The following is a 27,108-nucleotide window of genomic DNA, read 5'->3' on the forward strand; positions in this document are numbered from 1 at the left end:
CCTAATATCTCCTTTTGTGGTGCTTTATTTGTTAATCCTCCACTGCAGTGCTTTGTTAAAGGAATTATGTAAATACAGTGTTGTCCGTCCTGTCTTCAGCTATCTCATCCCCGAGATTTGGAATTCCTTCCCTCAACCCGCCTATCTCTGAGAATGTGCATGGGGTATAAGCAGGCAGGGAAAGAGTTAAGTTCTGAGTTTTGTGAAACAAGAAGTTCAGATGAGCATGACTCAGATCAGATGAGAACTTACTGTTAATGATGGGGTGCTGCAAGCAAGGATTAACAAGGTGGTAAAGCAGTCATTATTAGAGCCATTTAACAATATTGAAAGCATTCAGTATGCAAGGTCAGCTAACAAAGGGAAAGTATCCATTGTATGAGTCCAACCAATAAAGTTAAGAACACCTTTTGTATAACAGTAAAGGGCTCGGCCTCTGCTATTGATACTCGTTGATTGTAATGGTCACCTTATTAATGTGTATGTTGCCTTACCTGGATGCTCCTCCTATAAAATAGCTATATAATTCATTGCGAAGCTGTTGTTCGAGAGAAGACCAGGACCTCATACCTCTGTGGGCATGGGCGATCATTCTCTTTCCAGGGCCTGGAATAAAAGAAGGTAAAACTACATTGCGTCCTTGAGCGTTTTGCTTTGACTGAAGTTGGAATGGGGTGACATTATTGGCATAGTTGGCAGGATCTAAACGGATAGTTATGATCATGTGGTGTCAATAGCCACCAGAGCATTGGTGTCTTGAGATGAATGGGTCCATAAGGTAAGATTTTGAACCTTGGTCCCTCTTGATTTTCCTGTGTGTCAGAGACAGTCCCCTCATTCAATTGCTCTCTATCCTACCGATTCCTCAAACAATAATTAGTTCTGTCGAGAGAGACAGTTTTGCAAGTGCATTGGCAGGCAGGATTCAAGTCGTCTGCGCGGTACTGATGTTTGAGTCCCCTTGGAGAGTGTGATTGAGGTTCAAGCCTCTGCGCTGCATCGGGGGGAGGGGGGTGTGATTTGAGGTTCGAGTCATCTGGGGTGGCTTTGGTTGACGTTCGAGTCCACTGCGTGGTGCTGGGGTTAGAGTCAACTGGCTGGGTTGATTTGAGATTCAAGTCCTCCGCACTGTGCTGAGGTTCAAGCTTTCAATGTTTAAGTGAGCTTCGAGCTCTCTGTGTTTAATTGTGATTAGAGCTTTCTGTCTTTAATTGGGGTTTGAGCTTTCTGTGTTCAATTGAGATTCGGGTTCTCTGTGTTTAAGTGGGATTCACACTTAAGGACTAAAGTGAAAAAAGGGGTTAAAGTCCCCTCGTGGCGAAATTTGAGGCTCAGTGAGTCTTTGTTTTGGGGGAAGAGAGTGGCTTGGATTGCAGCGCCTGTGGTCTGCTGCGAGGGCTTTTCTTTTCATAAGTGTAATTTCAGTGAGAGGATGCAAAAAAGAACACAAAACCCTGAAATTAAGGTTGTGCTAATACTTGGGTTGACAAAGGAAAGTTTCAATGTAAACTGTGCCATGCTGAGAGTGTTTGATGTTTAAAAATTTAGGTTTGTTAAAATACTGGTTCAAAAAATCCTTGTAAGTAACTGTTTTGCCTTGTTTGAATCAGGATCTCAATTCGGTATGTTTTGTGGGCTGTGTAGTGGGGCAAATTTTGTTTTTACATTGATATTGTATAACATTAAGTCCTCCTTAAAATGATCAAACTTATAATCTGAAAACAATTGAGCCCCTGATTTGTTTGAAATGTTTGTTTAAAATAAAACAACAGTTGGATCAATGGTCATGCTGTAGCCAGATGTGAGTATTGTATTAAAAGATCTTTGCTGCTGCGCAGAGCGTTTACAAACAGAAGAGTGCAATGCAGCAGGTTGATGTTTTGTTAAGGTTTTCTAGAGAATATCAGAGCTTGAGGCTGAGCTATTTAAATTCTGTTGATTATTGTTAAGACGTCTTTGGCCCCCTTCATATTGCAAGTTCAAAGGATGTTGATCTCTACCAAAATTCTCACCGTAATTTTGACCATTTTAATTGAGAAATTCCATGTGGAGAACATGTTTTAAAATATTCAGCATTTGTTTCCTATGAATATTTGAGAATTAAATCTGAACCGAAACTGCCTCTTCAGTTGCTAAAGCACAGGAAACATTTTGTTGTTTTCTTGCTGTTCCAGACTTTTGAAATACTTTTCCTGACAGCTTTCACATTAGCCAAGCATCAGTTTGCTAAACGAAAATAATTTTTGACTAACCTGAATGAGGTCCCCTGAGGGTTTGATTTTAGAATCATTGATCGCTGTTTATAAATGACTGAATTGTTTAGGCAGTACAATTTAGAAGTTTATGGATTGTATAAAACTTGATGATGTCATAAATAGTAAACAGAGTAACAGATTTCAAGAATTTAATGAATGTTGAATGAGGCAGGCAATTTAATGTAGTTAAATCTGTGACTGTCTTCATAATGATCCCCCCCCCCCCCCCCCCCCCCCCCCCCCCCCCCGGCAAGGAAGGAATGAGAGAAGAATTGCAAAGATACTTTCAGCAGCTAGCATCGTCTGTAGAGTTTCCCCATTCACAGGTAAAGCACGCCTTCGGACCGCTGCTCACCCTTCCACAACCTGATCCAATGGATTCACTCAGCTCCTCCGTCATGAGCATGAAAAAATGAAGTAGTAAACAGGTGAAGAGAAGATCTGTACACTTTTTGTCAGTTGCCTTCCTTCAGACATTAAACGATGTGAGCTTTACCTTGTCTTTTGATCATTTAAGGGATATGAAGGTTCACTGATCAAGCTAACATCAGAACATCCCGTTGGCTTTGTTGCATTTAACAGCAAAGCGGGAGCAGAAGTGGCAAAGAATGCTGCATTTACCTAACCTCTGCTGCACTGCAAGCTCAGGTGCGCTGGTATCCTTCATGTGAAGAATCTCTGCAAGGACAGAAGTCTCATCTGTTTTGTGAAGCATTTAACTGCCCTTATCCAAGAATTCAGATTTCTCCAAGGAGTGATGTACAAGGACAAACTGAATTTAGTTTTCAGATTGGACTTTACTGAAGGAGACTTTGGAGAACTGCTTATTTTCACTCAACTTGGAGGGGCTGGGGTGGTCACGAAGGACTGTGGATTTAAGAACTTTACTGGTGTTTTTTTATAAATGGGAGGATTCTTCAAATTTTGATTACTGTAACGCTAGTACTTTTTGTTATAATCATTGTATGCTGTGTATCAATAATTTAAAATACTGGCTTTCAGAGTCTTCTGAAAGCTGGTAGTGCCATTGGTTATCATGAAATGATAAAAGGAGGGAATGAGAATGTGTTTGGGGTATAAGCAGGCAGGGAAAAGTTAAATTCTGAGTTTTGTGAAACAAGAGGTTCAGCTGAGCACAACTCAGATCAGATAACAACTTACATTTAACAATGGGGTGCTGGAGGCAAGGGTAATGGGTAAACAAGATAGAGAAGCAGTCATTATGTAGGGCCATTTAACAATATTGAAAGCATTCAGCATGCAAGGTCAGCTAACAAGGGGAAAAGTAACCATTGTATGGGTCCAGTTCACAAAGTTAGCACCTATTGTATAACAGTAAAGGCCTTGGCCTCTGCTTTCGATACTCGTTGATTGTAACGGTCACCTTATTAATATGCATGTTGCCTTATCTGGATGCTCCTCCTATAAAATGACTATATAATTCATTAAGAAGCTGCTCGAGAGAAGACCATGAACTCGTGTCTCTATGCGCATGAGCAATCATTCTCACTCTCTCTCCAGGGCCTGAAATAAAAGAAGGAAACTGTACTATGTCTCCAAGTGTTTTGTTTCGACTGAAGGGGGAACAGGGCGACACCTCTCCCATATCTTTAAGGCACTCCTTCAGACCTATCTGTGAGATCCTCTAATTTCTCCTTTTGTGGAGCTTTATTTGCTAATCCTTCACTGGAGTGCTTTGTTAAAGGAATTATGTAAGTAAAAGGTATTAATGCTTCATTAGATAATGTGTTTAGTATAAAGGAGTCAGGATTTCTATCTTTAATTCTTTATTCTATTTGGGAATTTGGCTTGTGCAACTGTGGTATCAGTCATGTTGAGAACTCTATAAAATTACTGTGTCAACCTGAACAGAATCAAAAGTAATCAGTTATCAAATGGTGGTATCTGATTTGATAATCAAGCATACGTGATTTAATAATTCCGAAGTATGGCAACCATTAAACTAATTACAGTAAAGGTATGTGGATATTTAACTTGTTCCAACTAAATGGCAAAGAATTGGTGGTGACAAGAAAAGCATTTAAAGGAAGTAAATTGCAGAAAAAAAGGAGCAATTGCACTACCTGTAATGAAGGAAGAGAATGTGTCTAATTAGCCACATTAGATAGTGAGTAGCAGTTGAACTACTTATAAAAGATAATGTATTGCCATGTTTGCCTGCATAAGGAAGTAGTGTGATACCAATGCTAAATTGCACAGGCAAACATTAAAAGCCAAATATTCTCGCAACATAAAAAGTATTGAGGGAGATGGGGACTTGACCCTAGGTGTGTTTGCTAAACATGATACTTCAATGGCAGTTGTACTCTGATCCTTTGCTCCTCATAATGTGAAGTCTGAAATTGGAAATACAAATCAGCCAGTCATTCGATGTTCTAAAAATGTGTGGTTTCCGAACAGTCCCAGATACTGTTCCAAAAATGCTGAGAACGCAGCTTTGCAGCCATGACTATGCTTATGATCAGTTTGGAGCAGGTGGGTTGGAAGTGGGCTTCAGGCATTCCCATCATTCATTGCACAATCTACAGTGTTACCCAGGCGCACAGATTTAACTTGCTGTCTGCAGTATGCTAAGAGGGGGAATTTCACCCATTGTTCCTGTCCTCATCACTGCTAAGAAGAAAATGAGTTTGTGGCTTTCAGCTGAAGTCCGGGTCAGGCTCAGGCTCATGTCTGGCTGCAGTGCTGCTGCTTGTTGATTGAGCTTGCTGTTAGGTGTCTAGACTATCACTTGAAGTATAACTGAGGTACTTCCAAAGACTTGGGGACAAAATTCTTTTAAAAAGCAAAGATACTGTTCTTGACCCCTTTGTCACTCCCCTCCTCAAACATGACGGGCAGTGAAAATCTGAGCAGGAATTGGATTTCTTTGTGCTGCTTGCAGTGTGCAATATTTACAGAGAAGAAAGCGAAGTTCATTTGGATTTAATGGAAAAAGATGTATGCCATGCCTTTTACATTATCAGGCGCTGAGCACATTCTTATCCAAGTCAGAAGATTCTGGCTTCAATTTCTACAGCAAGGATCTGAGCACGACATATCAACTGGCATTCACATTCCAGTATTTGGAGTGTCAGAAATTAGGTCTTTCAAATAATACACAAAATTGAGGCACTGGCTGCTGCTTCAGGGCCACAAAGATCCATCGCTGCTAATGAAAGAGTGTGCTTTTCTCCCAAATCTAGACATCAAAAAGGACATGTAAGATGAAGCAAAAAACAAGCTTATGTTAGAGGTCAAAAACTCTGTTTTTAAAAAAAAACCTATAGGATTGTATAAAGGGCAAGGTTGAAATTTCAGCAGAAAAAATTAGAGAAGTGAAAAGGGTGCATGAAAAATATTGGAGAGTAAATTTAGAAGGTTTCCATAAATACCCAAAGAGCAAGCGAATAAGTAATGCAAGGGCAGAGCTCATTAGCCATGAAAATATATCTCTTATTTTGAGGTCGATGACATGAGCGGGATTGCTTTGCGCTTGTTCTCTCAAAAAAGCGACAAGGCAGACACGATAGTTAAGAGGGTGGAAAGTTAAATATTGTAAAAGGTAGACATAGTGAGGGAGAAAATATTGAGCTGGCTAGCATTGTTGAAAGTGGCCCAGATGAAATCTATCACAAGCTTTTCAGGGATGCAAAGGAAGAAATAGCAGAAACTTTGACTATCATTTTTCAATCTTACCTGGCTACAGACACGGGAGGAAAACTGAAGCTGGACTTTTGTTTAAAAGTGCTGGATAACATAAGTACAAGTTGGCGAAACTTTGGTGGTGAGAAGATTACTAGAAACATTTCTCAGGATAAAATAATTTGGCAAGGAATGGATTTATAAAGACCAGTCAGTATGGATTTGTTCAGGGGAGGTTTTGTTGGATTAACCTGATTTTTGTTTGAGGAGTTAACAAGGAATATTGATAAGAGTAGAGCATTTTGTGTAATCAGTGCAAGGTTTAGCAAGGATTTTGGCATCAACTAGTCAGAAAAATAAAAGCTCTGGGAATCCAAGGGAAAGTTACAAGTTGGATCCAAACTTTTCTCTAGCTAGAAGCAAAATTAATGTGAGGTATTTGTGTTCAAGCACCAACCGATTCAAGAACAGCTTCTTCCCCACTATTATTAGACTTAGAACATTACAGTGCAGTACATGCCCTTCTTAATGGACCTCAAGTTTTGAAATTAATGTTGATCTCACTCTGTGCACCTTTTGTGCAGCTGGAACATTGCATTCTTTGCTCTGTTCCATTACCCTAATGTACTTTGTATGGTATGATCTGTCTGTACTGCATGCAAAATAAAACTTTTCACTGTACCTAGATACATGTGACCATAATAAATCAGAAAAATTACTGGTTTGCTGTTTTGGTATATATCAATGATTTAGATTTAAATGTAGGAGGCATGATTAAGAGGTTTGCAGATGATATGAAAATTGGCTGTGTAGTTGATGGTGATGAAGAATGCTGTACACTGGAGAAAGACATCTATGGTCTTATCATCTGGGTGGAAAAATGGTAAATGGTACTCAACTTAGAGAAATTTAAGATAATGTATTTGGGAAGAGCATGCACAAGGCAAGTGCATGCGCAACAAATTATAGCATTTTAAGGGGTTTAAAGGGACAAAGAGATCTTCAAGTGTGTGTTCACAGATGTTCAAAAAGGCAGATGAAATAATTTCCTTTATTAGTTGAAACCTAGAGTGCAGAAAAGGATGGTTGTCCCTTAACTGTGTAACACAATAGTTAGACTGCAACTAGAGTACTGTGTACAGTTCTGTTCCAGTCGCCACTTTACAGGAAGGAGATGATCGCATGATGGATGTGGAGGCGTTGACATAGTAGTAATGTCATTAGATTAGTAATTCAGAACCCCAGACTCATGTTCTAGACACATGGGTTCAAATTGCACCTTGGCAGTTGGTGAAATATGAATTCAATAAAATTCTGGAATTTTAAAAAAATCCTAATGGTGACCATGTAACCACTGAAGGTTGTCGGCGGCACGGTGGCTCAGTGGTTAGCACTGCTGCCTTACAGCGCCAGGGACCCGGGTTCAATTCCTGCCTTGGGCAGCTGTCTGTGTGGAGTTTGCAAATGCTTCCTGTGTTTGTGTGGGGGGGTGGAGGGGTTCTCCAGATGCTCCAGTTTCCTCCCACAGTCCAAAGATGTGCAGGTTAGGTGAATCGGCCATGCTAAATTGCCCATTGTGTTAGGTTCATTAGTCAGGGGTGAATGTAGGGGAAATGGGTCTGGGTGAGTTGCTCTTCGGAGGGTCAGTATGGACTTGTTGGTCCGAAGGGCCTGTTTCCACACTGTAGGGAATCTAATCTAAAATTCATCAGATTCACTAATGTCTTTTTAGGAAACGAATGTACCACTCTTACCTCATCAGACTTTTATATGACTCCAGAACAATACAATTAATCCTTAACTGCCCTCTGAACAATTAGGGATGGACAATAAATACGGACATGACCAGCAACTCCCAACATGCAAATTTAGTATTTTAGAAAAGCACCAAGGAAGATAAAGGTATTACTGAAGAATGGAGAACTACAGCTATGATGAAGCTTAGAATAGGTTAGGGTTTTCTTCAGATCAGAGGAGGTTGAGTGGATTTAAATGGGGTGTATAAAATTGAGAGTGTAATAATATGTTGGGAAAGCCTTGCATCTTATTTCATATGATTCTTTAAAATCAAACCAAGTGGAGGAATATTCTGAAAGGGTTAATTGGATTATCTTCTAAGAAATTTCTAAGTGAGGAGTGATGACCTAGTAGTATTATCACTGGGCTGTTAGTCTAATATCCTGGGGACCTGGGTTCAAATCCCACAACAGCAGCGGATGGAGCTAGAACTTAATGAGCAGCTCAGTGGTTAGCACTGCTGCCTCACAGCGCCAGGGACCTGGGTTTGATTCCAGCCTCTGGTGACTGTCTGTGTGAAGTTTGCACATTCTCTCCATGTCTGCATGAGTTTCCTCAGGGTGCTCCGGTTTCCTCCCATAGACCAAAGATGTGCAGGTTAGGTGAATTGACCATGCTAAATTGCTTGAGAGATATGTACGTTAGATACATTAGTCACGAGAAATGTAAAGCAATAGGATAGGGGAATGGGTCTGAGTGGGATACTCCTCGGAGAGTCAGTATGGACTTGTTGAGCCAAATGGATTATTTTCACATTGTAGAGATTCAATGATGATTCAATGACTCGAGGTTGCCATAGGGATGAACAGCTAAAAAGTAGATTAAGTAAAAACTTAATTAGCAGTGGAATTGGATCAACCCATATTTACAATTTGCATTTAAAATGCACTGCAAACTCATGTAAAGAAATTAGCAAGATCCTGTCCAAATAGAATAGCATTCTCTCTTTGGCAGCCTTCAAGCATATCCTTGTGTTGAAGCAGGTTTCTTGGGATAGCACGGAGATCGTGCTACTGTGTATTATACACTTGGAAAGAGCAGAGATGAAGACAAGACCTGATTCATTGTGTTGGCAGAGCCTATCAAGCCATCTAAAGTGGCCTGAGAGGGAGTAACTGAGGGTTCTGTCACCTGGACAATAATGATCAGTAAGTGTTCGTAGACTAGAGGATTCACAGACACGTGCTTTGTCAGCCATATTTCCGACATTGCAACAGTGATGAACCTTTGGAAGTATTTGATAGGATATTTTGAGATTATGAAAATATTATGTAAATTTTCTTTCATGTACTCTTGATGCCCCAAAGCAACTTACTACTAATTAATTACTTCTTAAAGTATCATTTCCATTTCTGTGCATAAATGTGGCAACCATTTTGCACATAGCAAGAATTCATGAACAACAACTAATGAGAATTGAACCTTTTGGTCTGTTTTTAGTGATGTTGATTGAAGAGTGGAGTTTTATCCATGATCCCTACAGAATTCCCTATTCCTTTGAAACATGGAATATTTTCTGTACTCTTCAAGAGGCATTTAGATCCTTCGTATAAGATCTCATTGGAAAGGTGGAATCTCTAATCACATAGTACCCACTCTGAAATGTCTGCTTTCATCTATTTGCTCTCTTCTGCTTCAACATGAGAGAGTTAAACTAATATGACACTTCAAAAACCTTTTAAAAGTGGAAAAAAATTAATGAGAAACAAATGCTGAGTGGAGAGGTTTTTCTGATAGTACATTCATTGACTTTGAGTCAAGAAAGTCATGTAAACCCTGAATTGGGCGATCCATCAGGTCTGTGACTCCGATAAATGGTAAATTAATTAAGAAGCAAATGTGTGAAAACCAGTTAAGGAATTGAATTTGCATCACTCCATCACACTCTTCACAACCTAAACCTGTGCTGAAGTTGAATAAAACATTTCCACGCCAGCATTTCACATCTGTATTTGGATCCAGGATACAGTCTGCTTTTTGTGAGCAATCAAAACCTCTTTCCAACTTTGTGTGATTCTCACTTACAGAATTTCACAAAGCACATGCAGTTCGTTTGAGATTTATGTTTTTGAAAAAGAAAGCAGTAAAACAAATATAAATTAATTTGAGCCTTGACTGCAGTGCAAGCTGTGGCCCAATGGATTTGCCTTACAACCCATGCATTGATCTGCTTCCTAATACTGAGCTAGAAACTAAATGATCTGGGCTATTCGGGGCTACATCATACTGCCATTCAACAAAAAATAAATTACTGCAGATGCTGGAGATTTGAAATAAAACCAAAAAATACTGGAGAACCTCAGGTCTGGAAAAATCTATTGGAAGAGAGACAGAATAAATTTTGAGTCCAGTATGATGATGGTTCCCACTATCCTTCCTGTGTACAATTTTCAAACGAAGCATCATATTGGACTCCGAAAATGAACTCCGTTTCTCTCTCCAGACCTGCTAAGTTTCTCCACCTTATTTTTGTCACCATCTAAGTTACAATTATGTTTTACTATTATGTAGAGTTCCACTGGTGGGGCTGTTTACAGATGATTGTACTGTAGGTTAAATCTGCAGTTCTTCAAATAGCAAAGTAGTCTGTGCCCACCTGAAGCTAATAAACAGCAAGTAACATTTGTATTGCACATACTAGACAATGATCCATCTCCAACAAGAGAGAATCTGTTCATCCTCTTGACGTTCAATGGCATTACCATCACTACATCCCACACAATCAATATTCATGAGGTAGCTTGATCAGAAATATGACTAGACTAGCCAGGTTTGTACCATGGCTATAAAAGTGGGTTGGAGGATGGAACTTCTATGAGGAACTCACTGCTTGACTCCTTTAAACCTGACCATTACAAGGTCCAAGTCAACAATGCTCCCCATATAACTGAATGAGTCTGACTCCAAAAATACTTGAAGCTTGAGCTTGACATCATCTAGCACCTAACAGCCTATTTGACAGACACTTTCCTTTTTCCGGTGTTACACCTTTACATCAGAGTGCATTATTTTCAAGCTGTGTCGCAGCAACTTGCTAGCAAATGCTCCTTGATAGCACCTTCCATCTGTGCCATCGAGAGGAATAAAGGCAGCATATGCATGAGAAGACTATCACCTGCAAGTTTTATCCAGGACTCTCATCATCCTGACTTGGAAATTAATCTGCTTCCTTTTTGTTACTGTCCTCCCATTTCCACCAGAGAGAGACGCATTCGTACACAAAATGGCATTGTTAATGTACCTACATCACATGGCCTGCGACAGTTAAAGGAGGTGGCTAATCACCATTACCTCAAAGGTAGTTAAAGATGGACCATAACAGGGATGTCTGCATCCCCCATGAACTTACTTTCAAAAACTAGTAATTTTCCAAATTTGTTTTCCTTGTGTTTCTCTTTGTTTTAGTAAAGGCATTTGAGTGCATATTATAAAACATCTCACTCCAGCCTCTCAACATTGTTCATTCCTGAAATCCAAGCAGGTAATAACATCGTGCAATGTTGCTTTAAAGCGTAATTTCATCATAGCTGCAGGATTAAAAGGAAAGGATATAAATGGCAGGGGAATACTATCCATTTCAAATTTGAATGAGATTAGAAAAATTATGAAGGAGAAAGACAACAGATATTTTTAATCCAATCAGGCAAGGGGAACTTGCAAGGCTAGGAAAGCAGTGTTCAAACATTGCATGTTATAAAGAATTTAAGAACTACTTTTGCTTTCTCTATACAGTGTAAAATGGCTAAAAATAAATAAAGTTTTAAAAAGTGTTTAACTCTTTGAATTATCTAAAAAGTCCTGACAGTGTTTTCTTCAAAAAAACTGTTGCATGTTTTAGTGCAGATAGAGCATTCCATACAGTAGAAGGACATTTTTGCAGTGCAAAAAATGTCTTAAATCCCCGTGAAGCAGTTGTAGCCAGTGGAGATAAGGAGATGAGACAGGGAACTGTTGTCTTGATCACTGCTCTCACTGTTCCCTGTGTGAGTTTATAATAACTTCAGCAATGTCATCTTCCAATCATGCAGCACTTGTAGCAAATTGGCCTAAGGCATGTTATAGATCGGAGTTGAACTTGAGCAAAATTAGCTGATAGTCTTCAATATATTGTTTAGTATGTCAAAAAAAGAGGAGTCAAGTACGAAGTTGAAAGTGCATGGGGAGAGGCCCCAAAATGTGCCTGGGGAGGGAAAAATGATAGAAGTGCAGTCCCGCATACATCAAAATCTTCAATAACTCAATACTGTAAGTTTTAAAAATGAAAGTATAGTTATAAATTTCACCCCTGAGTAATAATATAAAGTTAGAAGTTTATATTTCTTAATCAGTTGTCATTTACAAGTGACTGTATAAAGCTACAGTTTATTAATGCTAGTTCTGTCCGGTTAGACCATTTAAAATATATTTGGATATGGACATGAATAGGAAAGATTTGGAGGGATATGCACCAAATGTAAGGAAGTGTTGCTGTAGAAAGAGACCTTGGAGTGCAGGTTCATAGTTCTGTGAAAGTAGAGTTGCAGGTAGACAGGATAGTGAAGAAAGCATTTAGTATGTTTGCCTTTCTTGGTCCCTGCTTTGAATGTAGAACTTGGGAGATTATGTTGAGGTTGTGCAATATATTGGTTAGGCCACTGTTGGAATACTGTGTGCAATTCTGCGTTCCCCGCTGTTGAAGGATATTGTGAAACTTGAAAGGGTTTGGAAAAGATTTACAAGGATGTTGCCTCGATTGCAAGGTTTGAGCTATAGGGAGAGACTCTAATGCGTTAAGAGGTGACCTTAGAGGTTTATAAAGTCATGGGGTGATGGATAGGGTAAATAGACAAGGTCTTTTCTCTGGGATGGGCAAGTCCAGAACTAGAGGGCATAGGTTTAAGGTGAAAGAGGAAAGATATAAAAGGGACCTAAGGGGCAACTTTTTCACACAGTGGGTGGTGCATGAAGAGAATGAGCTGCCCGAGGAAGTGGTGGTGGTAGGTGCAATTACAACATTTAAAAGGCACCTGGGTAGGTATATGAATTGGAAAGGTTTAGAGGGATATGGGCCAAATGCTGGCAAATGGGACTAGATTATTTAGGCTATCTGGTTGGTATGGACGAGTTGGACCGAAGGGTCTATTTCCATGCTGTACATCTCTATGACTTTACATAGTTTGGAAACATGTTTGACGTGGACTAGTTGGATCGAGGGATCTGTTTCCATGTTGTATGACTCTATGAAAATATTAGAAGGAAATAATTATACAACTGTTTTGATTTAGGCAAAGGTAACCATATTTAATCAATGTGTGAGGAGTGATGACATCCCCTTTTATTTTTCTTGACAACTGATAATTAAGTTGTACTGGCACCTCTCATTTTTGGTGACTCTTGCTATTTGGTCATAGCAGTGAAGTGGATTGAACATTGGAATCTTATTTACTGTCTTTCCAGATAAGAAAAGGGAAATCTCTATGGAGCAGGAACATGACAAGAGCAAACCACGATCAAAGAGACCAGACAAAGCTTTGTATGTTCCCAGAGCTCGGCGTCACTTAAGCACGGACTACCAGGAAAGTTGTGATCCCAATCTAGAGGGAGAAGCCCAAAAGGTGCTCACAAATACTGTAATTGCAGAAAAGAGTGAGATAAGTACTGCTGTAAGTGTATTTCCTTATGATAACATGCGAATGCCTCATGAGTGGATTCACACACAAAGCAACTTACTTCATAAGGAAGAAAGCCAAGGAGAGAGCACCAACAAAGATTTCAAAAAGAGGCAAACTGTGAACTCTGTTCGAGAAAGGAAGTCAGGTGAAGGAAACAGATTGGAATCAAAGCGCTTAAAAGAAAAGAAAGCAATCCAGCAGAAGTGTATGGCAGGATCAAACAGTAGTAAATTGCACAGCAGAGAGAAAGAACTGATGCATAAAGAAGCAATGTCACAAAAATGTAATAATATTGATGTAGCAGCAAACAGTTTACTTGAAGTTATCAGCTCTGTTGCTGACAGTAATGGAGAAGGAATGAGATCCAGTCACACAGAAATCCAAACCCCTGCACAACAGATTACCGCAAATATGTCTACTGATGAACAGTCAGAACACAGAAATGATGACAGACTCAGTAATGCAGATTCTGTTGTAAGTGCGCAAAAGACTGATATAAACAAATCTCTCCATCTAAAAGCTGCCTCTGGTGTGAGCAGAAGTTGTGTTTCTAACAGTTTCCTTCAGCCAAATGAACTGGTATCCTCTAAATTAGCCATCTGTAAATGCTCAGATGCTGTGAAACATACTGTATTAGAATGTTCAGAAAGTGTAAATGAGGCACAGAAGATGGAAAGAAGCAGTAGACAATATTCATGCACTGAAGCAGCTGAACGAGACAGTTCTTACAAGGTATTTGCTGTGAACAATGCAACAGAGCATGAAACTAGGATAGATAATGGCTCTTTCTCTCACGGAACTGAGAGTATGTTTCTAAAGGAGAACGTTGTTAGTCTACCCACCACTTCATCTGGAAATGTAGTCTTCTCAAATCCCCCAAGTTTTGAATTTGTTGCTCTTTCAACCATACAAGAAGTGCAACAAGGAACTGAAAAGGCTGGAACCTTAATAGAAAAAGACAACACTGCAATCACCCCAACAGACAGTAAACCTGTCAGCACAGAACGAGATGCTGAAATCGGTGTTGTTTTGCAAAGTGTCAACCAAATCTCACTAGCTTCAGACCAACTACCTGCTGGTACAGATGAAACTGAGTGTGTTAAAGCAGCAGTTCCTGAAGAATCAGAGGCTGTCACTTGGGATGCCCTTTTCAATGATGATGGAGATTGCCTGGATCCTCATCTCCTCGAAGAGGTAAAGAATTTTTGTTTTAAACATTTTTCTCTGAAATATAATTGCTAGGTGACATAATTCAAAAATACAGTTTGTATTTTTTTTTGTTTGAAATTTGGATTATAGTCACATGTATTTCATAAAGTCCTCACTTTAGCAAGTCATATGATTCTATATTCATGAGTTTTAAAAATATTTGTTCTTAGATGTAGGTGAGGTTGGAATAATCATATTTATCATCCATACCTAGTTGCTGCAATGGGGTCTGCCAGAAATCATAAATTCATTCGTCCATAATGATGGTGGGTAGGAAAATTTTGGCTTATTGACAATAAAGGATTAACAGTATGTTGTGAAATCAGCATAGTGTATGACTCCCAGAAGCACATAAAGGTAATGGTGCTCCCATGATCTCACTTCATTTTGACTTTCTTGATGATTGAGGTGAAAGCTGGAAGGTGCTGTTGAAGTTAGCTAGGTGGGTTAATGTGCAGCATCTCACTGGCAATGCTTACTGCAGAGGGAATGGATAATCAGCTCTCTGGCAGAAACAAACTGCTTTGTCTTGAATAATGTTGAATCTCTTCAGTGTTGTTGTGACCTTCAGATGTGCCTGATGCCTTTCTGCCTTTGCGCGGGTCCTTTGGAAATTTGCTATTTGTCATTTAATTGATTCCTAGACTGATGGTTTTCATTACTGTTCTGTCTAGCTGCAGTAGGTGTTCCCCAGAGAACCCATCAACCTTCCCAAGGCCTTGTCAGTGCAACTCTTGACTAGGGATAATTTGTGTATGGGTCACTTTCAATGGGTTGTGAAGCCTTGGAATTTTCGACCTCAGGAAACTGTAGAAACTCAGCCTATTTAAGATGTTGGATTTTCAGAATTGGGCTAGGATTAGTGCAGGAAGGTGGAGTTGGAACAGGCATGAAGGTCTGAATAGCTTACTCTTCATTCTATTTTTGGTCACAGGCTTTCATTTTACTGTTGCTGAGGCTGGGCAGTCTTGAATAGTGATGTCTGAAGAATGTCATCTGCATATTTGATATTTTCTTTGAGAGTTACTGATTATATGGAAAGTTCTCATTGCTGATTCTGATGTAAGGAAGATTGGCTTCTAAGCAGATGTTTCATGCTTGTTCAACATTTGTAAAACTAGGATTTTTGGACATAATCCTTCATAGAATCATAGAATCCTTACAGTTGGAAGCTTGCCATTCTGCCCATTAAGTCCACACCGACTCTCCTCCCACCTGCCCTAGCCTTTCCCCGTAACCTTTCATTTCCCATGGCTAAATCACCTAGCCTGCTCATCCCTGGACACTATGGGGAAATTTAGCATGGCCAATCCACCTAACTTGCACATCTTTGGATTGTGGGAGAAAATTGGAGCACCTGGAGGAAACTTATGCAGACATGGAGAGAATTAGTGTGTGGAATTTGCACAGTTGCCCAAGGGTGGAATTGAACTAATCACTGAGCCATCATACTACCCCATGACCCTATTAAAGTATTTCGCATTGTAAGGTGCTCACTTTGAGCCTTACTTCTATTGATGGCTTAAATGATTTAATAACTTGCCCTTTCTTTCTGTAGTCTCATCTAATTTGAATATCCAGATTTTTTTAAAAGCCAATAGTAATGATGAGATCAAAAAATCTTTTATTGAAGCAACACCTTTTGATTCTTTTTTAAGAGGGAATGGTGTAATGCAAAAGCTACAACATACAGTAAAAGTATCTAGCATGCACTGGGATCAGGTGTTGCTGCTAATCAAAAATGTTGGTGAACCCATTGCAATTGGTCACAACAGGAATCCAACCTAAGTATCTCTTGCCAGAGACTGCAACTTGAGGCTTCAAGCCTCTCCATCTTTGATCCTCTTCTCTGTAAACACTGAGAGAGTCATAGAGACATACAGGGTAGAAACATGCTCTTCAGCCGACCATGTCTATGCCAATCAACAAACACCAAACTACACCAATCCCATTTGCCTGTAGTTAGTACATAGTTTACTCTGCCCTGGCATTTAAAGTACTCATCCACGTGCTTGAGTTGCAAGAGTACCTGCCTCCACCAGCTTCTCGGATAGCACTTTCCCTATTTCTATCACCACTGACTGCTCACCTTACACTTACACTGTCTGGCCTTAGATGCTTGTCATTGTAAGAAGATTCTCACAATCTACTCTTTGTCTTTCATAATTTTTCAATCAGATCCCCTCCACCCAAGCCTCCATTGCCAAGGAAAACAAGCTCAGTGTTGTCTCACAACTGAGTTTAGCAGTTTTACAATAACTTTGAACAAACAAAATTGGAATTTTAGTAATCTCAGATGCTAGTTGTTGGGGTGCCATATTACGTGAATTTTATTGTATAGCTACTTACCATGTGGTGAGCAATGTTATCCTCCTGGATAGTGTTGGAGTGTTCAGGAATTAAAGATTCTGTGAGCATTTCTAAAGAATCATAGAGGTTTAAAAATATTTATTTTCATTCAATATTTTATTACTTAGAAACATAAAGCTGTAGATAAGAGAAGACTGATACTTAAGAATCATTGAATTGTTCGGATGTCTGTTTACTTGTGAATTGGCAAAGGAAGATTGGTGTGCCATGACAATAGAAGTGCCTGCCATTGGCAGGAGAGTAGGTTTGGCTAAACCAGTAGAAAGTAGGACATCATCTAATTAAACTTCCAGGAATGCTTCTGATTGGAGTTGGCAATCCTAGGGTGTTGCCATGGGAAACGTTATGGGAGAGCACGAAAGTCTGGTTGGCTAGATGTTAATAGGGGGTTTGCGATGAAGGACAGAGGCCAAAACCATGGTCAAAGAATGTGGCTTCAAGTTAATTTTTAAAATTCACAGGGAAGATGTTGAGTTTGAGAAATTTGAGAAGGGCATGAGCTGAAAGAAATCCTGCCAGTAATGGAAGATGTAAGCTAGGAGCAACTGAATTGTATTTTAAATTTTATTTGTCATATTTTTATTTATTTGTCACTTAAATTTTGTTGTGATGTTAGCAACATTCTTGCTCAGCAACATTCACGCTGTAACTAGGTTGGAATGCTACACTAGTTTCACTATGTGTCAAAATGATAGATATATTTTATGAGGCTCGTTTCAAGCTATTTTTGGCTGTAATTTATTTCCATTGTACATATTCAAAGTCAAAGCACAAGATAAAAGTTCTGATCGTGAAATACTGAAACTATTTTCTTCTTTGCTCTGTCAAACGTTTTAAAACATCCTCCAAAAGTAATGCAATCTCAAATCTCAATCTCAGTTGATCAGATCTAAGCTATGCAACCTTGCCACATCCCGTCATGAATTTTGGTAGACTATTAAACTACTCACCAGAGGAGGAGGTGCCATAAATATTTCCATCCTCAAATGACAGAAGAGTCAGCACATCAGTGCAGAATACGAGTCTGAACCACTTGAAGCAATCTTCAGCCAGAATTGGCAAGTGAGATGATCCATTTTGGCCTCCTCTAGTGGTTCTTAGCTTCGGAGATACCAGTCTTCAGCCAATTCGATACACTCAGTGACATCAAGAAATGTTTGGAGGCACTGAATACTGCAAAGGCTATGGACCCTGACAGTATTCTGGAATAGTACTGAAGACTTCAGCTCTAGAATTTGCCGTTCCCCGAATCAAGCTCTTCCAGTACAGTTACAGCGTCGGCATCTACCTAACAATTTGAAAATTGTTCTGTACACAAAAATTAGGGCAACTAACCCAGCAAATTACTACCCCATCACTCTACTTCCAGTCATCAGTAAAGTGATGGAAGGTGTCATCAACAGTACAACCAAGCAGCACCTGCTCACTGACATCCAATTTGGGTTCTGCCAGGGTCACTGACCATCTGACCTCATTGCAACCTTGTTTCAAGCATGGACAAAAGAAGTGAAATCCAAAGATGAGAATGACAACCGTTGAAATCAAGGCTGCATTCAATGAAGTCTGGCATTAAAGAACCCACAAAAATGGGGATTGAAGGGCTGGCATATGGGGAGATGGTTGTGGTGGTTGGAAGTCAGTCACCTCAGCTCCAGGCCATCTCTGCAGGTTAGTGTCCTTGGCCCAACCACCTTCAACTGCTTCATTAATGACCTTTCCTCTATCATAAGGTCAGAAGTGGGGATGTTTGTCAAGGATTACACAATGTTCAGCACCATTCATGACTTCTCAGGCACTGAAGCAGTACCTATTCAAATATAACAAGATCTGAACAATAAACTTTTCACTGTCTTGGTTATCAAAAACCTATCTGCCTTTATCATTGTCTTAAACATACTCAAGGACTCTGACCAAAAATGCTCATCTCTGTCAATCCCTTATTATTAAACAATGCTCCCAACCCCCCTGCCCAACCTAGATTCTCCAATAATTGGAAACATCCCTTCCATATCCACCCTGATCAGAATCCCTCGGGGTGTTTTATCAAGTTGCTTCTTACTAATTTAAACTCCTGTGGTTTCAAGCCTAGTCTAACCAATATTCATCAGGCAGTGAATTTTTGCTGGTATTGATCTAGTAAACCTTACTTGCACATGTGCATTTACCAAACATGATGGCAAGGACAATTTTTGAAACAGCTGTACGTTGTTTTGTGAAGCTGAAGGAGTTTTTTCAATCTGACGATTTTTAGGTGCAAAGTTACTACAGTGACTGCACTTCAAAAGTATATCATTGGCTGCAAAGTGTCGACACATATAGTACTCATGAAAAGTGTGATACAAATAAGTTTTTTTGGAACTGGATGTATGCACATAGAATAGTGATAATTGATGAGCAGTTGATTCAATGAGTTAAGAGAAATTTTGGTGCTGTTCACTCACTCAGACTAATGGTTCAAAAGAGAGGTTCTGTGTAAATGCAAATTCTTTTATGACAACACGGTGTCCGAAGGCACTGCACAGCAGTGAGCTACTTGAGAAATGTAAGCTCTGTTATAATATAAAATTTGAGGAAAACATTATTTTGATTTTGCTTTGATATTTCAATGATCTGATTCATCCTTAGCCTGCGGCCTCAAATGCCATTGGTGTATTTTGCCATTTGAATGGACGTATCATTTTGAACGAGAATCACCAGCTCTTAAATATGTTCACAGAATGTGGGCCTCTGACACCAATCCTATTCCCTACCAATTATCGTCAGCCTTTGCAACCTTCTGTTGACACAGTCTAAAAATTAGAGCCAAACATTTAGGAAAGATGTTAGAACGCACTTTTATAACAAAGGGTGGTTCTTCCATAAATGGTGGTTGATGCTCGATCGGTTAATTTTAAATCTGAAATTGATTATTTTTTTGTTAAGCCAAGGTAGGAAGGGCAATGAGACAAAGGTAACTGTCTGAAATTAGGCCTCGGAGCAGCCATGGTTTTGTTAGTGCAATAAGCTCAAGAAGCTGAATGACCACCTCTTGTTGCTATGTTACAGCACGGGCACTGTCTACCTCATGCTTCCCAAAGATGTTGTCATCTTCTGTGTTCCTTCCTCCTAAAGATACTGACCCATGTCTTCTGCTTAGAGTGGCAGTTTTTAAAAATAAAACCTTGATAGGCAATTAAACCTTGAGATTATTCTTGTTCCTTTCGCTGCATTTCCCAGCAAATGTCAGTGAAAGTGTTCAGGTATAGGAATTCACAGAAACAGAAGACGAGCAAGAGTCATTCCACCCCATGAGCCTGCTTTGTCATTCATTCTGAACAACCAAGTTTACACCATAGTCACACCTCCCACAACACCCACAGTGGGAAATACAAAAGTGTCAGCAGCATATAGCTTCTACAAGATAACTTGCAGCAGCTCACTAAGGCTCCTTTGCATCATCTTACAATCCTGTGACTACATCTATCTGTAAGAAAAAGGGCAGCAGATACATCAGAGTATGACTATCTGCATATTCCTTTCCAGACCACACAGTTCCCTGGCTTGAAACTAAATTTGCAGTTCCTTTAGTGTCACTGGGCCAAAACCCTGGAACTTGCTTCCTAACAACTGGATGTATCTATCCCATGTGGATTGCATCTGTCCAGGAAGACATACCACTACCTTTGCCTTAGGACTTTGAGAGGGCAAAAGCTGCTGTGGAGGCGTTGATTGATTCATTTTCCTGCTAATGTGGCCTAGGCTTTGATTCATTTTCCTGCTAATGAATAAAAACCCATTGTTCCATCTAATTTGTTTATTATAATTTTGATCCATGGTGTGTCACAATACAAGCACTTCCCATGTATCCAAAATCATGAAATTCATAGAAGAGTCAATAAGACACCTAAAATTCCTGGTCAATTGACAAAAGTAATCTAGTACTTTGTTCGCTGAGGCCTCCACCTTCTTCCATTGATAGCAGCTAGTCCAGGATATCCTGCTGATCCTGAGCTGTATTACAAGGTATCTTGCTTATTGAAGATGCTCTCTGCCCTCATTAGAAACTGGTTCACCTCTACCTTGAAGCAGTTCAGTACCCATTCATGACACAAGCCCTCAGCCTACTTCACAGCCCAGGACCCTCTGGCATAAAAGGCCATTTAATGTCTAATCTAGTTCTATCCTTGTGTAAATTGTAACCATGATCCCTGGTCCCCTCCTAACAAATCCAATTGAAATTATTTGCCTCTAAATATAATCTGGCACTATTCCATAATCTTGATAAGACCAATTCTGAGACTCCAGGAAGTTATACTGGCATAGCATTTTCAGCCTATCTGCATTACTAAGATGTTGTAAATTAGACATTAATCTTGTGACTCTCCCCTGGATCCTTACTAAAGCTTCAATACTTCCCACTTCCATATTGGTGAGAAGAAACAAACTGGGTACAGCATTCTAACACTGAGGCCTAATCAAGGTCTTCTCCAAAGACAGAACGTGTGTTTAGTTTTGTCATGAAATGCCCTGTGACTACAAGCTGGTACTGTAGGTTCACCGTATTGGTCTGGAAACTTTAGAATGGAATGCAATCAATCATTCAGAGTTCTTTTATTCACACCTGACTTCCATTCTATTCCCTGAAATGTTTGTAAGTATTTAGCTTTTTGCCATTCCTGGTAAACAGTCTTGTTGATTTCTCTTCATCCTCTGACCCTGTGACTCCTTCAACAAAGATTCTCTCTAATTCCTAAGAGTCAGCCTTCTTTCCCAGATGGGTTCAGTGTCCTTTAGAAGGTCTTCCTTTGTCTAGGTAGTGATATAGGATGTCTCTTCTATCTATGCGTGGCTTGCCTATTACTGAAGTACTCTCAAATTAGCTCTTAGCTGTTTTCTTTTATTGAGGCCATAATAATAATTAGAATTGATGATAGAAAGTGAGAAAAAAGCCATAATTTATTTTTAGGGCTCAATTTGCATTCTTAGAAGCCACTCATACTTTTCCCCCCTCATTTACAACCGCTTTAAAATGTGTCAATTTAAATCAGCAACCACGCTGTTCCTCGCTGTCTATTCTTCTACATTATTGTGCTGCTTTGAGCACTGGTACTATTTGTTTCCGACAGGAGGATAATGCAGCACCTCGATGTGACACGGTCAGTAAATAAAACCAATTAGTACAAATGTTAGCATGCCAGGATCTATTTTTTCAGAAGAGATGAAGTGCACTTGTTAAAATAAATAACCACCACCCGTCCCCCACCTTAATTTGGGGCTTCTGTCTTTGCAAATACAGTTGCTTGCAGTTAGATGAATAATCTCTTGATGATATAATTTTGTTCTAACATGTGGAACAGTTCTGATGAAGTCTAGATACAACTGGCTAACTAGGAAGTCTGCGCTATGTAAGTTTTGCTCTGTGGTCTGGAAAGATTTGGGCTTTACTTGCCACATGCAGTTTTTTTTCTGTAAAATTTATCATTTTGTTGTGGTGTATCTTTTAAGGTTGTCTTTTGTTTTTGAGTAAAGTGTAGTTCACCTCAGGGCAGAAGTTCCTCAGGGTAGTGTTGTCAGCTCAACCATCTTCAGCTGATGCCTGACCTTCCCTCTGTTGTGAGGTCAGAGGTGGGAATGTTCACTGAGAATTGCAGACTTGTCAGCTCCATTTGCATTTCCTCATACTGAAGCATTCTATCCAAATGAGGGAAGACCAATGCATTTAGGCTGATAAGTGGCAAGGAACATTCAATCTGCAAATATGCCAGACAATGTCCAACAGGAGAAAATCCAACCAAAGCCTTTCATTTAATGATATTGTCATTGGTGAATTCCCCACTGTCAACATTCTTGGTGTTAACATTGACCAGAAACTGAATTGGCCCAGCTATCTAAATTCAGTCGCTATGAGAGAAAGTCAGAGACTTGGAATTATGCTGAGTGTAACTAACCTTCTGACTTTTCAAAATCAGTCCACCATCTAAAAGGCCACAGCAAAGGCAACTCCAAAGTTGTCAGGATGAGGCAGTGGCATAGTGGAAATGTTGCTGGGCTAGTAATCCAGAACCCCAAGTAATATTCTGGGATATGGGTTTGAATCCATGGAAGGTGGTGAAATTTGAATGGAATAAAGTCCATCTATTGGCAACCATATAAACACTCCGCTATTTGCTTCTGTAATGTCCTTCCTTACCTGGTCAGGCCTCTGTGACTCTAGCAATGCGGTTGAGTCTTTGCCTTTTCCTGAAATGGCCTGTCATCTACCAAGCAGATGATCCATCTTAGCTATCTCCTGAGATACCCAGCATTGCAGATACCAGTTTTCAGCCAGTTTGATTCACTGTTGATGATATCGAGAAATGACTGGAGGCATTGAATACTGCAAAGGCCTCTACAATATTCTGGTGATCCTACCAAAGACTTGTGTTTCAGGCCACTCACTTGTATGAAATCAATGCAAAGTCTAAGGAAAGGAATGAGACTAGACACCGACTGGCATCAAAGTATCTACCAGAAGCTATAAAGGACAAGCACAGAGCCATTGACCCTGCAAAATCCCTGCTTGCCCACATCTAGATACATGTGGAAAAATCAGAAGAGCTGTTCCATAGCCTAGTTTATTACAGCCTGACATAGTCAGAATCTCAGAATCATACCGACAAAATTCCACACATCACCATTAAGATCCACCAGAGGTGGTGCCACTGTCATATATAGTTAGGAGTTGCACTGGTAGTAGTCAACAATGACTGTGAAATCATGACACCTCATTATTGTCAAGTCAAACAAGGTAATTTATTTTGATTACCACATCTGCTGACTAATCCGATTAAGCACTGTGGGTGTCAAGGGTGCAGGAAGTACTTTGGGTGAGAGACTTTAACACTCATCATCAAGAGTGGCTTTATAACATTAGGACTTGACCAGGTAGGTCAGTAATTAAGGGCAAAGCTGCTGGACTGGGTCTGTGGCAGATGGTGAGGGAAAAATCCTCTTCACCTTCTCCTTGCCAAACTTCCTGTCGCAATTGTGTTTGTCCATGATTGTCTCCAAAGGTGATCACTCCAACTGAAACTAAGTCCCAACATCTTCACATTGATAATACCCACTATGTTGTGTAGTGCTACCACCATGCTAAGACTTTGAGCAGATCCAGTGCCTCAAAACTGGGCACCTGTGGTTCACTGTGAATTATCAGTAGAATTGTACTCCATCACAATCTGTTACAGCATGGCCTAGCATATCCCCATTCTATCATTACACTGAGTGACCAACCCTGGTTCAATGAAGAGTGTAGGATGGTATAGCAGGAGCAGTACTAGGCATACCTCTCAATAAGGTGGCAACTAGTGAAGCTGCAATGTGGGTCTACTTGTATGCTAAACAGTAGAAGCAATGTGCAGCAGATAGAACTAAATGGTTTCACAACAAATAGATAAGGTCTAAACACTCTAGCCGTGCTGCATGCAGTTATGAATAGTGATGGACAATTGAAAAACTGACAGGAGGCAAAGGTTCCACATATATCCCTATCCTGTACAAACAGGGGATCCAAGAATGCCAATGCAAAAGACAAAGGTAAAGTATTAGCATCCATCTGAAGCCAAAAGTAGCGAGTGGATGATCTTTTTCAGCCCATCACGGATGTCATCCTTCAGCCAGTTTGATTCACTCCACATGATGCCAAAAAAATGGCTGAAGACACTCCATACTACAGAAGTTATGGGCTGTAACAACATTCCAGGCATAGGACTATTGACTTGTGATCCAGAACTAGCTGCACCCTTAGCCAAGCTGTTTCAGTATAGCTTCAATATAGGCATCAACCTGACAATGTGGAAAATTGCCCAGATATGCCCTGGACACAAAAAAAAGGATAAATCCATATGATGTTACTATTGCCCTATCAGTCTATTCTCAATCATCAAGCTGGCGGAAGGTGTCTTCAACATTACAGTCAAGTGCCACATAAAAAGGATACATACTCGCTGAAGCTCAGCGCCACCTGGCTCTGAAAGATGGACCAAAGAACTGAACTCAAAGTGAGGCAAGAGTGATTGCCTTTGATATCAAAACAACATTTGAATGAGTATGGCATCAAGGAGCATGAGCAAACTTGCAGTCATTAGGATTCAAGAGGAGATATATCTGCTGGTTGGAGTCAGACCTGGCACAAAAAAAGATTGACTGCAAAAATTACATCACCTCAATCCCGGGACATCACTGTAGGAGATTCTCAAGCTAGTGTCTGAGACTGAGTTGCTACTTCATTATCTATTGTAAGGTCAGAGGTAGAGTTTGCTAATGATTGCACAAATATTCAGCACCATTTATAACTTCTGGAATATTGAAGCAGTCTGTGCCCATATGCAGCAAGACCTAGACAATATGCAGGCTTGGGCTGATAAGGGACATGTAATATTGACGTTGCAAGTGCCAGGCAATGACCATTTCCTAAAAGAAAGAATGTAACAGTTGCCCATTGATATCCAATGGCATTACCATTGCTGAAACCCCCACTATCAACATTTTAGAGATTACTATTGACCAAAAACTGAACTGAACTGGTTCTACACATACTATGGCTACAAGAGCAAATCCAAGGCTAAAAATCCCACAGTTCCTCAGTTCCTAGGAATTGTGCAGCGAGCAATTCAACAGTTTCCCCAATGCCTATCCGCTCATATGTTCTTTGCTGACTTGGAAAGAATAAAACAAAATGCAAATATCTCTGCATTTTGGGGGTTTATTTTGTAATTTGGGAGAGGGGTACGTAATTTATGAAAATTGAGAAACTGGGTGAAGGCATTTGACTGGCTAGCTAGCTGAAAGAAATTTCCTTCAGTATATTTTTCAGAACAGGGTAAGGTGTGTCCTTGGAGAAGTCTTCAGACCAAGACCGTCTGCAGAAAGAAGCAAGCTACTGAGAATTAGCAATTGGGACTTTGGAAGAGTGGAATAATGATGACATAAACTTATGTCTCCACTTGACACCACCTCAAAATGTACATGTGTGCCCCAAGTTTTGTTATCTTACTCCTTGAACATACTTTCTTTTCCTCTTTCAGCTAACCGGTAATAGCAAGCCCAAGAAGAATATTCAGGATCCTTGTTTCAACTATTACAACTACCAGCCAGCAGAGCCAGACATTGATGATTCGGAATTTTCACACATTGTCGAGATCTATGATTTTCCTGCAGGATTTAAGACTGAGGATTTGCTGCGAGCTTTCTCCATTTATCAGTATGTATCCAGCCACACGACTTACAGGGTGGGCGTGTTTTGGAGTCCTTGGCTAGCTGCTGGGTCAACCCAATAAAATACCCTCAGTTGCTTACCTGACTCACTCCTCTATTGTTTAGTTCTCATATTATCATTGAGACTCCACATCTCATGCAGATCACTGAGCACTTTGGTAGGAAAACTTCCTCCTGTTGTCTATTTAGGGTGAAGAATTGATCTTTCTAATTCCAAGTCATTAACATGAAACGATCCCAAACTTAATTCATGATTTAGATGGAGTAGGCTGACTTCAGCCAGGGTAGCAATTGAATGTTATGTGTTATATGTCCAGAGGGTAAGAATGGAGAAAAGCTAGCAGAATTGATTATTGTTGTATGGGCTTTGGATAAGCTCTGTATTAGCTCTGCTGTGGAGGCTGAATCAACTCAATTGGCTGATGGGCTGTTTTGTGATCCAGTGGTGCCAAAAGTTCTGGTTCCATTCCTGTACCAGTTGAGGTCACAGTGCAGGCCTCAACCTTTTTGCACCCTCGCCTGAGACTTGGCCCTCGGGTTAACTCGTTGCCAGTTACCTCTCTAATGGTAAAGCAGCCTGTGACCTCAGGACCATGGTGATTTACACTTCATGAGACTCTGTCATGGTGCCTTCTGAGGAGATGCTCACTGCATAGCTTCATGAGAACAATGGCTACGTGGCTGAGATATGGAGGACTGTAGGGGCTGGTAATGTGAATGCTCTTGCTTAACTTGACACAGAGTCATAGAGATATACAGCATGGAAACAGACCCTTTGGTTGAACCCGTCCTTGCCAACCAGATATCCCAACCCAATCTAGTCCCACCTGCCAGCACCCGGCCTATATCCCTCCAAATCTTTCCTATTCATGTACCCAACCAAATGCCTTTTAAATGTTACAATTGTACCGGCCTCCACCACTTCCTCTGGCAGCACAAGTGGAGAA

At 40.1% G+C, this 27,108-nt stretch overlaps 1 protein-coding gene across 3 annotated transcripts in view; it reads left to right on the forward strand.

Annotated features, from left to right (window-relative positions):
• r3hcc1l (R3H domain and coiled-coil containing 1-like) overlaps window positions 1-27,108 on the forward strand; it is a 173,654-nt gene that overhangs the window by 89,633 nt on the left and 56,913 nt on the right. For 2 of the 3 annotated variants that reach the window (XM_060842224.1, XM_060842223.1), the window contains 2 exons: window positions 13,134-14,542; window positions 25,972-26,147. In XM_060842224.1, the coding sequence (XP_060698207.1) occupies window positions 13,154-14,542; window positions 25,972-26,147 (1,565 nt within the window). In that variant the 5' untranslated portion in view covers window positions 13,134-13,153. The remainder of the gene's footprint in view (window positions 1-13,133; window positions 14,543-25,971; window positions 26,148-27,108) is intronic. The other variant, XM_060842225.1, reaches the window with a different exon arrangement.

The sequence above is a fragment of the Hemiscyllium ocellatum genome, chromosome 22 (assembly GCF_020745735.1).
Source record: "Hemiscyllium ocellatum isolate sHemOce1 chromosome 22, sHemOce1.pat.X.cur, whole genome shotgun sequence".
In the NCBI taxonomy this organism is placed as follows: Eukaryota; Metazoa; Chordata; class Chondrichthyes; order Orectolobiformes; family Hemiscylliidae; genus Hemiscyllium; species Hemiscyllium ocellatum.